General features: G+C 43.2%; 1 protein-coding gene across 4 annotated transcripts in view; it reads left to right on the top strand.

Annotated features, from left to right (window-relative positions):
- Positions 1–13,420, top strand: part of nbeal2 (neurobeachin-like 2) — a 36,236-nt gene that overhangs the window by 8,169 nt on the left and 14,647 nt on the right. For 3 of the 4 annotated variants that reach the window (XM_067601668.1, XM_067601667.1, XM_067601669.1), the window contains exons 3-27: positions 92–256; positions 755–836; positions 1,195–1,307; positions 1,560–1,642; positions 2,378–2,463; positions 2,569–2,872; positions 3,043–3,149; positions 3,522–3,608; positions 4,577–4,660; positions 4,893–4,991; positions 5,166–5,818; positions 5,904–6,036; positions 6,359–6,478; positions 6,582–6,912; positions 7,102–7,184; positions 7,324–7,416; positions 7,682–7,850; positions 8,930–9,063; positions 10,128–10,281; positions 10,581–10,683; positions 10,884–11,034; positions 11,297–11,452; positions 11,562–11,721; positions 12,499–12,587; positions 12,705–13,415. In XM_067601668.1, the coding sequence (XP_067457769.1) occupies positions 92–256; positions 755–836; positions 1,195–1,307; positions 1,560–1,642; positions 2,378–2,463; positions 2,569–2,872; positions 3,043–3,149; positions 3,522–3,608; positions 4,577–4,660; positions 4,893–4,991; positions 5,166–5,818; positions 5,904–6,036; positions 6,359–6,478; positions 6,582–6,912; positions 7,102–7,184; positions 7,324–7,416; positions 7,682–7,850; positions 8,930–9,063; positions 10,128–10,281; positions 10,581–10,683; positions 10,884–11,034; positions 11,297–11,452; positions 11,562–11,721; positions 12,499–12,587; positions 12,705–13,415 (4,450 nt within the window). The remainder of the gene's footprint in view (positions 1–91; positions 257–754; positions 837–1,194; positions 1,308–1,559; positions 1,643–2,377; positions 2,464–2,568; positions 2,873–3,042; positions 3,150–3,521; positions 3,609–4,576; positions 4,661–4,892; positions 4,992–5,165; positions 5,819–5,903; positions 6,037–6,358; positions 6,479–6,581; positions 6,913–7,101; positions 7,185–7,323; positions 7,417–7,681; positions 7,851–8,929; positions 9,064–10,127; positions 10,282–10,580; positions 10,684–10,883; positions 11,035–11,296; positions 11,453–11,561; positions 11,722–12,498; positions 12,588–12,704; positions 13,416–13,420) is intronic. The other variant, XM_067601670.1, reaches the window with a different exon arrangement.

The following is a 13,420-nucleotide window of genomic DNA, read 5'->3' as shown; positions in this document are numbered from 1 at the left end:
CCTATTAAAACGCCCTTTGCCTCTTTCCTACTGCCTCCCCTCCCCTTTCTTCCCATATCTCTTCATGTCCTCCTCCTCTCTCATCCTCCAGGCTGGAGGAGTGCAGCTCGGAGGTGCCCTTGCTCCCCAGGGAGGTCCTGGTGTTCCTCAGCACCCAGCTATGGCACAGTGCGCTGCACCTCTCAGGCGCTGCCGAGCACAACGGCAGCACCCCGCACCCGCTGCTCCTCATCAAGTTCTTCATTATTGTCTGCAGGTGAGGACCCAGCCAGCTGTATATGCTTCATATTACGTTTGTGAACATAATATAGTAGCTTTGTCCTAATTACAATATTGGTTGAAATAAATTAGAGTTAATAAGCAGCAGGCAACAGTTTAGACCATTTAAATGTTTCTTTCCCAAGTTTCACTAAAAATGAGACTGTAGGACTTTAAGTGATTAGACAATATTCAGTAAGTTACCAGACCCCAAAAATATGTATTTGAGTTAATAAAATGCACAAAATTAATTAATTTCCTGTCATCCCTTACTGAATAACAAAGGAGGAGAAGGAGATTAAGGGAAGCAGACGAATTACAGTTTTTCAGATTTTCCAGAAATTGCATTACAGATTGTGCAAAGAGGCTGCAACTCAGTGTCAGGAAGTTGTCCTGCACTGTGTACATTCACTATATTTTTTTTACCAAAGATCTTGGGTAAGCACCAGGCAGAGTTTGTTAACATTGAATTGCATGAGTTTCTCTCTACTTCTAGGAATATGGAGAACATCGACCCAGAGAAGACCCCTGGTTTTGTTTTCGAAACTATCAAGCTTTTGAATTTCTGCTTGGACCACGTAAGGCATTTATAATTCAAACAGCATGCAGATTTCAGTGATTTATGATGAGGCTTCACAGCAATGCTCAGCATGCAAAGATTACTTAGTGCCTTTTTTAGGCAAACTGTGCAGAGATGTGCTATACAGTAAAGAGACGGAGAGCTTACACACAATTTACCCTATTTATAGTGTGTGACATCTTCACACAGAAGTAACAGAACTAGTTTACAAAGAGAAGTAGGTGTGTAGTTGTCCTTCTATTCAGTGTTTTGGAATGTGTTGTATTTGTTCTGTTGTGTGTTGAAAGAAACAGGTGCATCTGTGCTAAGGATGAGTTGAGTGTGCCCTAACTTTTTGTATTGTACATGTTCATCAGCTAAAGAAGGGACAAGGGGAGCAGTCGTCCCTGCAGTCAGTTGTGCTATATGGACTCGTGCTGTGTGAGAGCCTGTTTGATCCTTATCAGACGTGGAGGAGACGCCTAGCAGGGTGAGTGTGTTTAGCTTTTTACTGGTAATTGCCTGTATGAATGTGTGAGATGTTGAATTTCAGTCACACAAACACCAAATCATATGCATTTAACATCTTGCTCAGCCTTTTGTGACGTGCAACACCTCGTCCCATTGCCTCTAAGCCTTGAAGTCAAGCCTCATTAGAGCCAGTGGTATTAGTGGCAGTCGCACACTGGTAAGTGCACAATGTGAGTGGGAGTGCGGTGACTCAAGGCTTTGTGTTTTACAGGGAGGAGGTGAGCTTGCTAGAGAGGAACAAGTATAAGTTCTCCCCGCTGGCCCTGCCAGAGGAGCTGCCTGCTCTCTTCCATGGTGAGACACTCCCTTTCGTCTGCTCTACCACTCTGATCTCTGTCAGACCTCACATACCATGAGAATCAAACTGTTCTCCCACTGCTCCCACAGCCTAGATCTGGTATCTTTGACTTGAAAAAGCACTTTCGTTTTTGTCCAATCCTCTTAATAAATCATACTTTATCAAAACTTTTTAAATTGAAACATAAATACATGTGCAGTGTTCAGTCCAGTCTGTTAGTTTGTTAGATTTTGGTTAAAAGCTTAATTATTCAGCATCTTATTATCGGATATAGATTTATCACCAGTGCATTTCTAATTATGGGAGCCCATTTGATTAGCTAGCTCCAGTCTGTAAGTACCAGGGCAAATCTCAGTCTTGACAAGTTTCAGTATGTCCACATTTCAGGAGGATTATACGCAATAGCATTCCCTAATTGGAAATATTTAGAGCTAATTGTGTAATATCTTGCTAATCAGTGAGGCTTAGGCTTTTCTTTTTGACATAACCCTGAATAATAATAAATAGTGTTGGCATTGCAGGGGAATTTTGCTGAGCCACTGTACCGTGAACTTTGGAATTTTTTAAAATTTTTTTTTGGTGTCTAATCCACTGACTTGTTTTCTATACCCACATATGCTGCAAACAAATATATTATATAATATTTGCATGATAATATGACAGCACTGTGTTAATGTTTTGTGTTTGAGTGTTAGCTTGCGTAACGCTGACTCTTGAATACATGTTTACAGAAAGTCTCCAGGAAAGTGAGCAGATCCCAGAGCTCCTCACACTCAGACTGGTTCATCTCCAGGGTGCTGTCATCAGTGGAGGAAAGGTCTGCTATCCTCTTCATCAGTGATTATTCTGCAGTCTGAGAACACACTACAAATGCAAATTAAAGCTGATTACAAGGGGAGTCACTTTGTCTGTATTTTTGCAGAAGAATGGTCTTCTTTCCATCACTCCTCACTCTGTTGAGGACCTGTTCTCTGTTCTGCAAGTGTGGTGCTGCCGGACCTTCCCCGTACCCAAGGACACCCGGCTCCCACGGATGACTTTGCAGTGCCTGACCGCAATGATCCACCTCCTGCACTTTAGCAGCCCTGCGGAGCGGCAGGTGGAGATCAGGACGATACTGGAGAGCTACTTCCAGCTCCTCAACTGGAACCGTCCGCTCAGCAGTGAGCAGCAAGACAGGCAGAGCTGGGAGGACAGCCTGATCTGCCTTCAGAGCCAAATGCTAAGTAAGACTAGGTCCCATCTGCAAGTCCAGCTGAGTATAAAGCGCTCCTTGTTTTGAACTCAGTTGGGTTTTATCTCTCTCAATCAGTACGGAGGCCAAATAATCGATTTTCCCGGTGTCTGATAAATAAGATGAGTCAGTGTTCAACATCCGTTTTGTTGTTGTTTTTAGCTGCTGTTCCTGAGATCTTGCAGTGCTCTGACAGACCAGTCCTGCAGGCTGTCTTCCTCAACAACAACTGCTTTGAACACATCCTCAGGCTCATTCAGAACAGCAAGGTCAGACCCTTGTCTATCTAAAATGTGTCTGCCTGCTCTGTCAGCTCTTTCTGTCAGTTGTCTTTTTATTCATGTCATGTCTATTTCCTCTCTTATTTGCCTGAATGTCACATCTGTTGTCTGACCTCTTTCCGTTTGTTCAATGGGAAATATCACAAAAATGGACAGTTTTTTTTCCATTACACAGCTACAAAACATGTCCTAGAGAGACCAGGATCAAACCTGGCTTTATTACCTCTCATAGATGACTTTTTGTCTAATTGTCTGTCTTTTTGTGCTGTGTGTGTGTGCATTCCTGCCTGTGTGTGTGTGTGTGTGTGTGTGTGTGTGTGTGTGTGTGTGTGTGTGTGTGTGTGTGTGTGTGTCCTGTAGCTCTTTCAGAGCAACAGGCATAGGATGGAGCGTGAGGTTGTGAGTGACCTCACTACACGTTTACTCACAGAGGTCGAAGTGGACCAGGTACTTTCCCCCCTGGTGTTGATATTGGTTTGTCAGCAGGAAACTCAGCTTTCTCTCTACTCGTTCACTGCTCTAAGGTCTTTAAACAGGAAGCTTTAGGCAGGAAGTCTGGCTTACACTCATTTGTAAATAAAACAGGTAGCACGGTGCATACATACATGATAACTGTCGTCTGGAGTTCCCTTTTTATCTGGCGTATCAGTCCATCTGGAATGCAAGTCCACATACAGCTTATGTTACATGTGATTTACTGTTATTTTGCTCCACTTAAATCCCACTTGAAATATATATAAAGTGGTGTTATCTTTGCGCATGTTGAAAAGTTAAGATTTAGGTATGCAGTTGGAGGATTAATCTTTGTTGTGTAGGAGTGTTGATTTATATCACATTCATAATTAGAGGCTGAATTCCCTGTTGACAACACTGGGCAAGAAGAGCATGCTGGGTTTTTTATAGTGCATGAAATGAGCCGTTTTTCAATGCATGTCTTTCCCTCTTTCCTTGTATTTTGGCTGCTCTGTCGCGTGACTGCTGGTGCCTGTATGAAAGACCTGGCTCGTGTCCTGGAGTTTGATTTTGATGCCTTCTTTCCAGCAATAGTTGGAGATTGCTGGATTTTTTTTTTTTTTTTTTTGGTGGTTGGCTTTGGTTTTTGCATGCTGGGACCTATCAGTAATTAACAAAGAGGCGATTGTTTGGTGACTGGTACAGCAGTTCCCTTACTTTGACCCAGTCTGCTCTAGTAATTGTGGTGTGGAAATGTGCTTTACTTCCTCTTGCACTTCAGAGGTAATCTGAAGAGAAATCCCTCCTATTATTTGGTGAAAATGACTGGGTTTTTTTGGGGGGGGGGGGTCATGTACAGTTCAAATATTCACCTTTTTTGGGCTTTTGGTGTCACATTGTGATGATGCACACTTTTATTTCTGCACTGCCTCCATCAATTATACCTCCTTATTTTGATGTAGGTGTGGGAGAGAGGATCAGACAGTATTACAGTTCATGCCTTAGGAGTCCTCACAGCTATAATGAGTAACTCTCCCTCTGCTAAGGTAAGGCCATGTATGATCGTCATACTTATGTGCATACATTATTAACCATAATATACTGTATAATCTGTAATGCATATGATACCAGAAAAAATTAGAGCCTGTTGAGGAAAGCTGTTATCCTCTCATGTGGGAAATCTCATTGTATTCCCCTTCCAATGTGTGGAAGTGTGCCAACTAGTTATCCCCTGTGGAGCAGCTTACTACAGACTATTTCTGTCTCCGTCCCCCCCAGGAGGTTTTCAAGGAGAGGATTGGCTACTCCCAGCTGTTTGACGTGCTCAAGAGTCAAGGTCAACCCACCAAAAGGCTGCTGCAGGAGCTAATGAACATGGTAAAAATCACTTTTCCTCATTATCACCACTGAGCAGAGACAGCAGAATTCAATGTCTTGTACTAATGACCTATTTAAATTGTGTTAGTGCTAATTAATCCAAAATTATTAATCATGTGACTATGTCAATATGTTATCCTCATTCTCTCCTGTCTTGTCGCTCTCTGTCTCCAGGCAGTGGAGGGTGAACATGCCCACGCACATCACTTGGGCATCAGTAATGACCAGCCTTTGCTGCTGCTCCTGCAGTGGCTGCCTGACCTGTTTGGTCAGCGGGACCTGCAGCTGCTGGTGGCTCAGTGGCTGGCTGCTGTATGTGGCGGTTCCTTATCCTGTCGCACCGTGGCTGTGGAGGCAGGAATGGTGGGGGCTCTGCTGCAGGTGCTCTCACAGCCTCAGAGTCTGGACAGGCAGTGTGCAGATGCCCTGCTGGGCCTCCTGCAGGACTTGGGCTCCCTGTGTCTGAGGCCAGAGGAGCTGAAGAGCCTGCTCAGACTGCTCAGGGTGGATCAAGACAATGCTGCAGTGGTAGGAAGGGTGCACCCCTACTGCACTCGAATCATCCGAGTGCTCTCGGCCATGGCAGCGAGAGAAGGCCAGGACAGTGCCTTGCAGTACTTTGATCTTACACCCCCTATGGCAGGTATTATGGTACCTACAGTCCAGCGCTGGCCAGGCAGCGGCTTTGCGTTTCATGCCTGGCTTTGCCTCAATATGGAGTTCCCTTCCTGTCACTCTGACTTTAACAACCGTAAACCTCCTGCCAACTCTGGCATAGGAGCTCAGCATGACATGGGAAAGGGACCGCGTAGAAAGCAGCTGTACAGGTAGAAGAACATGCAAAAGATTTACAAACTTTTGTATGCATAGCTCTCTTTTCCAATTTTTGACAACCTGTTTTCTTCTGTAAAGTTTCTTCACAGCAAGTGGGACTGGGCTAGAAGCCTTCTTCACCATGGAGGGTGTGCTGGTTGTGGCTGTTTGCACTAAGAAAGATTACATGGCTGTCGCGCTGCCAGAGTACCCACTAGCTGACTCCTGCTGGGTAAGTGTGGACACACATAGTACAGTTAGGATTTTGGCCACACATTTGGTCTCATTTAGCCTGTCCCAAATAAAAAAAGATTATATCAAGGAGAAAATCACACATCATTTTCCTCTGCACTGTTGTCAGAGCCTGTAACCTTGGAGCATAATTATTGTCAGAAAATGGAGTGCACCTCCTGAAGAGACAAATAGCAAGAGAAGGTTGAATTAAAGCACAAAAATGTACCTTTGTAAGCACTGAACCTCTAGCACAAAATTAGCATTTTTAGTGTTGACATCATTCAAATTTTGTGTGCTCTTTGCTGTCATCCTCATCACAGCATTCGGTGGCTATAGTCCATATCCCAGGCCGCCGTCCTTTTGGCCAGAACGTTGTCACCATCTACATCGATGGAGAGCAGCGCAAAACTGCTCAGCTTCGCTTTCCATCTTTCAGTGAGGTAACTTAAATAGCTATCTAATGTATCCTAGTCATGGACATATATTATCACTGAATAGTTATCAGTCTGACGTCATCCCCCCTCCCCCATCTTTCCCCTCAAGCCTTTTACCTCCTGCTGCATCGGCTCTGCAGGCCACCGAACCACTACCACCACTACCTCCCCCAATCTGCCTACAACCTCATGCTCCAGCCCGTCACCCGAGTTTGCCTTCCCTGCCCACGCCCCCTCCCTCATCCGTTCCCAGTCCTTTCCAGCCACCTTTGCAGGAGGCCGCTGGGGGTCTTTGGGTGACTCCCCAGTGCAAACCATCCCGGCGGGACTCCAGGATACAGAATGGGGAACACCCACGTCTCTGGATGGGCTCCTGGGCACTGCCTTCATTTGCCATGAGGCTCTGCAGCAAACTCACACAAGAGCTCTACATGCTGCAGGTAGGTTGTTGTACACATTATACACATTGAGCATTTCACTTTGTTTTAGCCTTTAGCTCTTCCAGAATCACCAGACAGAAGACAGAAAATCACAGTTGAAAGAATATTCCTGTGACCATTGAAAACAGGAGTATTTTTCATGTGTTTGCATATTTCATGACCTACACTGCTTTCTGCTCTCTGTTACAGGCCCCAATCACGTGTCCTTATTCAAAGTGGATGGAGAGATATCTGATCTGAACAGCAAGCTTCTGCTCTACTACACTCCACAGGTGACTCACTGAAATTCAAGAAAGACGTAAAGATATATTATATTGCACTACTGTTATTTAGATATTATAAATAATAGCAGTAAACATTGTTGTGTGTGTGTGTGTGTGTGTGTGTGTGTGTGCGCGCGCGCGTGTGCAGGCCTTCAAGAGCCAGATATGTCTGGACCTGTCTCCTAATCACCAATATGATGGCAGGCTGACAGGACACAGAGTAGTGAACTGGGACATCAAGGTTAGATATCCAACTATTTAAATTTTCATGAATATGATTCTAACTTTTAAGTTAGAAGTGACTTCTCTGTCATGATGTGTCTCTGCTTATCACCTTCATTTTGTAGATGCTTTCTACTACTGCTGACTTTTTTAACCTTTTCCATTTAAATTGTTTACACCGCAGCTTCCTTCCTCGCCATCTCCCCTTTGTGAATTTTGTCTGCAATATGTGTAAGCTGTACTGAAGTTGATAAATGAAAGTTATGTGTATCTTTTCCCTGCAGGATGTTGTAAATGTGGTAGGAGGTATCGGGGTTTTGCTGCCCCTGCTCGAACAAGTATGTGAAGCCGAGCAGGTTTACAATGGCGGTCAGGAGATCTCAGACCTACTCGGACCAGAGCTCACCTCCCCTCGAGGCCCCTCCATGCTGCTGCCGCTGAACAAGTCCGCAGGTCAGTTCATGTTTAGTTCAGCTGCACGGGTTGTTCCTTGCACTGTGTGTTAGATACAATAATAGCATCTTCATGACAAGGTTGGTTCACCCAAATGCCAAAAAAAAACACATTTTCTCACTCATCCTCTGTAGCGTCTAATCATGCAGATAGTTTAGATTTTATTTGCCTGTAGGTTTTGAGATATCTGTTGTTCAGATGAATGTAGTATAATGTCTTGTGCTTACATGACATTTTAAAAATTGAACAGCAGTGTGTCTTTCCACAAACAGTGTCCCCATTTCTCAGACCTCAATGTTGACAGTTTTCACTGGAACAACTTTTTACAGAAGAAATAGTCCCTGTGAAAACTGTTGACAGCATGTTGTGTGGGTTATCCAAAGGAACACCTCCATTGTATTTGGATGTAGGCAGAAATCTGGTATCTCAAAACCTGTCCAAATATATCTAAAGCTATATGCATGGAAAGATACCACTACAAGTGGGTGAGGAAAATATGTTTTCTCTTAATTTTGGTGAGTACATTATGATGAACATTACATTGCATTTTCAGTTGTATTTTAAAAAGTAACTCTGCTGTTCCTCTGTCATCCCTTTGTTTATTTGTAAGTGCTAAGCATTATTTTCGATGCAGTTCAGACTCTAAAGATGTTTTGAAACGCTGTGAATCAGAGTCTACACATGGTGCTCGATGAATCAAGGATAAACAGGATGTGCTAGATAGTCAAAGGGAGACATTCTATAATATATAGCAGACAAACATAGTACTGATAGTGAAATCAATGCTAACAGGTTAAATGTCAGAAGCAGCACGGGCACACTGAGTCATAACATATGCTAGAAGAATTGCAGTTCAGTTGCCCGTTGTGCTTTAGTGGTCATGAATCTAACGTAAACAAAATGAGACAAATGGAACAAACACTCAACAGAGGAGAGACATATATCATGACTTATGACTCATGACTCATCCTGAGATATGATAATGTCAATAAAGCTGCTTTGTGATGCATATATATATACGACTGTGGGTAACACAGGAAATCTTAAAAGTTGTTTTGCCCTATTTTTTTTTCTTTCAGAGGGCAGACTAGAGAGAAACAGCATTGCTGCCTTCCTGCTGATGGTGAAAAACTTGATTCGTCATCACCCTGTCAATCAGGAGAGCCTGCTGCAATGCCACGGGCCAAGCATCATAGGAGCCATGCTAAGCAAAGTAAGTGTTGCAGCAAGCGGGAACTAATTGCGAGAAGAAGTGATTAGCATTTGAAAACGAATATTTGACCTTTTCCATTGTATTGCTGCTGTGTAATTGCTGCATAATGAATGGGTATGGCGTTGTTGAAACAGTAGAGGTTCTTTCAGAATGATGGTATCACATGTTGTGCAGGGGAATTTATGCAGACTGTTTGGCCTTTCTGACTGAAGACAAAAGAAAAGAGCAACACAATCTGTTGTTTGAAATCTAGGAAAATGATATGAAAATGATGATAGATTAAAACAAATATTATGAATCACACAGTAAAACATAAAAGATGTGGTAGCCAGATTGAGTTGTGATGCTCTGAATTCATTCTGTTCTCAGTTCTGAGAAATCTGCTGATAAATTTTCATGTCTGCTGTGTGGGTCTCTTTTGTGAGATAAAAAATTATTGAGTAATATTGAGAATTACAGACAATGCTGTATACCTACAGAAGGCAAACTTTGCTGTATTTGATGTTGTGCTACGTCAAAGGTTTTCATTGCCTTGTGATGGACAATAAAGTCTTGATTTAATGCAAATGTCATTTGTCAGTTGAGCCCTCTAAAGGTGCAGTAGGCCTAATTTGGTGAGGCATGTGCAGCAGAAATGATTTCTTTAGATGCATAAATGAACGTGCTTTAGTTCAGAAGTTTAATTTGTCATACAGTGTTAATAGATGTCAATCTTTGAGGGGTGCAGCCAATCAGGTGTTGCACTGGTGCAGCACAGACATGCTGCTTGTTTGACAGGATATGTTGAAATATATGACGTTAAGGAGGAGCATCCTGTAAGGAAACTGTGTCCCAATAATCACATGGCCAAGTCTGGCAGCAACAGAGGCAGAAACTCACATACAGTTCAGTATATATGCTACACAAACACTTGTATTATATGTGCACTCTGAAAGCAGCACTTCTTTAAGTGTTTCTAAAAACACACACACAAACCCTCGTACTCAGATGAAACCACATAAATTGAAACATACTTAGACACAAAAACACTTTAACCCGCCTCCTCTCTGCTTCCTCTGCTGCAGATTCCAGGCAGCATGATGGACATGAACGTTTTTATGGCATGTCAGCTGTTGCTGGAGCAGGTAACAGGCAACAGCCCACTTCTGCAGCAACTCTACCAGCACCTGCTCTTTGATTTCCGAATCTGGACTAAAAGCCATTTCGCCGTTTGTCTGGGTAAGGCATAAGTAGCCCTCACCTTGTTGAGTAACACACCTGTGAACCTTTTCATGTCTGCCAAAGCTGTTTGTGTCCCTTTTATATGTATATGCACACCAAGACTGAAAGGAGCAAGAGGAGGCTAAAAGCGCCATAGAGCAGAAATAGAATACATTAATGTTTGGAGTTCAGGCAGTGGGAAAGATTAAAAGTAAACCTGGGCACTTCAGTACCCTGTTTTATAAATTAATGCACTTCGCATATTGGTTTGACATTTCTAAATGCCAAACTGAAAGGAGATTCTTTTTCTTCTAAAGCTCATGTCCAGTACCTGTCATCTGTGATAAACAAAGGCAAGCAGCGCATGAAGAGGAAATATGGGGTTCAATACATTCTGGATACCATTCGCACGTACTACAGGTGAACCTTTGACATCCACAATATGGTTTTCTATTAAGACACAGTTTCCCACCACAATGTATATCAAATTTTATTGAAACTGCATTTGAGTTGTTATAAGGTCTTCATAGACGTTTATACGTTCTTGACTCTTTTATACAGTGACTTTGCTCATGAGAAGGGTTATTTATTTCTTTACTAACATCTTTGGTGATTTGTAGTGTGGAGAAAGATGGCAGCAGCCTGTCTGATGAGAAGCAGACGATTCAGACTTCTCTGTTTGCCTTGCTGAAAGACTTTCTCAAGTCTCCTACGCCAGAGGAGCTTCACAGTGTCCTCGCCTATATTCTGACTGTAGGAGAGGAGCAACAGGTAGTGAAAATATGTCTTATCTCTGATTTTCTTCAGGGAGTTTAATACTGTTATCATTTGACCTTTGCTATTTCACTTCCAGTCCCCAAATGCTCTACCTGATCATCAGCACTTCCTTTTTATCTTCATGTTTTTGCATCTTCAAACTTTCTCCCTCTTATAACCACTTGAAACCTTTCCATCCCTGTAATCCACGTTTCTTGCTGTATTTCCTCCTCCACATCTTCCATCTGTCCTCATCATGCATTCCACTGTCAATCAGGTGGTGAGGGCCTTGGACGTCTTGTACGAGCTCTTGCGGAGCAACCCTCCTCGTGAGCAGGTGCAGGCCGTGCTGCTGGAGTGGGGCGTGGAGCAGCTTTACAGTCTGTTGCTCAACCCGAGCTTCGGAGACGAAGCCAGAGAGAGGGTCTTCAGGGTGAGAGCAACTGACCGGACCTATTCTCAGCATAGCTCAATATAACACTTGACAGACACTTGCCTTTCATTATGACAAATTTGTTCCACTTTTTATCTTTTTGTTACAGGTTCTATACAAAATCCTCAAGAGTGAGCGAGTGTCGGAGCGCAACAAGCAGCGCATTAAGCTGAAGGATTTCGGCTATCTTGGCCTGGTTTGTTTTCTTGAAGACATTCCCGTAACCATGACGACTGTGCGATGTCTGTATGAGCAGGTCCTTGCTACAGGTAATGAAACAGATTTGTCCCTAATGAGCTTGAAATGGATGATAAAGAAGACCTTTATAAATGTTAAAGCACCTAAAAACTTAGACACTAAACATCCTTAGTTATAAATTAATGAGTTTAAAGTTCCAAATCTCATCTGTTTTATGATGAGTTTGATTCTAATAGTTATTTTGTTAAATTCTGTAACTCATTATTTTACAAGTTCGGAAACTTTTCATTTTCTAATATTTCCTCTTACATTTCCCTGACAAAAACTGTCATGTGACATTAATTATAGGTAAAACAGAGTCAGTGTTCAGATGTTACGTTTCCAATTAATCACTTCCCAATAAATGCTAAGCTAGCGTCACTTAAAGTATTTTAGTCAGTGCAAATCAGGTCCACTGAACATGCAAAAATGTGAAATTTGACAACAGGCAAGCATATAATTCAATGTGTATGAACAATTAAGTTTCCAATAATTAATGGATAATGAATGAATATTTATTTGAGTTTAAATGGAGCAATTTATTAAAGGAATCTGCTCATATACTCAACACAACTAGCTAAACAAATTAAAATAACTCAAACAATTGTTAGGAAATAAAGGAAAGAAAACTAAATCCAGCTTGGTGCATATCCTAGAAATACCTCACAACACCTGTAAAACCAAGATCTTTCTAATTTTAGAAGAGAATAAGTGGTTTTATGAAGGATCCCATCACTCATTGTTAGAAGCTGATTGCAGAATGTTTTCAGTGACTGTGAAACAAAATAAAACTTGCTGCTTCCCCACAGATGCGAGCCCTAACTTCAGAGACCTTCTGGCTGTGATCAGTCTGTCCCATCAAGCTGAGCTCACTGTTCGCTTGGATGTCTGTCGCAAGGTCAGTCTGCTAGCATAATTCATGCTCCGTTTGAAGTGTGAAGTTTCCTCCTAAGCATTTTTATAGCCTCGGTAATGAAAACAAGCTCTCACCCTGTCTTCTTGGGATTTCCCCCAGCTCTTTCATCTGATCTACTCCAATGAGGATTATGTGAAGCAGCTTGCTAAACAGCCTGGCTGGCAGGATGTTCTTACCAAGCTCTACGTAAAAGAGTCCTACGAGTCCCACGCTGCCAGCCTCGCAGGCTCCAGCACCCACAGTTCCTTTGAGCCAAACTACCGGCCTCCACTGCGCAGGGATCAGTCCCTGGTCATAGAGGACGCTCGCACGGAAGTCTTCCTGAGCTACCACACCTCTCAAGACATCGAGGACGAGGAGGAGGAGGATGAAGGTGGTCAGCGGGACATCTCAGAAGGGTTCTCCGATTTATCCCAGTCACCTCCTAGTGGAGGTGGAGGCACGCTGAAGAACTTCACGGGCTCCCTCCATTTCAAGTCGTTTGATTCAGTGGACCAGGAGAGTCACTCGTCCTCCCTCTCCAATGCAGTTGATATCACTTCGTCTCGCCCCGATGACGAGGGGAGAGACTACCAGCCCCTCTCCCCCTTCGGTTCACCCTTTGATTTAGAGCTAAGTGTTGTGGGAGAGACTGGTACACACACCCCTGCGGGTAGTCTGACAAACACACCATCCCCTCTAGAGCACTGCAAACCCTTTCCACCGCTCAGACCCAGGAAGAGCTCCAGTCTATCCAACGTGCTGGACGACACCAGCTATGGGACAGATCCTCCAACTGGAGACACAATCTCTAATACGTCCAACCCACAGGTATG

The sequence above is a fragment of the Thunnus thynnus genome, chromosome 10, assembly GCF_963924715.1.
Source record: "Thunnus thynnus chromosome 10, fThuThy2.1, whole genome shotgun sequence".
In the NCBI taxonomy this organism is placed as follows: domain Eukaryota; kingdom Metazoa; phylum Chordata; class Actinopteri; order Scombriformes; family Scombridae; genus Thunnus; species Thunnus thynnus.
The sequence above is the reverse complement of the archived record's forward strand: the minus strand, read 5'-3'. Positions and strand labels throughout refer to the sequence as shown.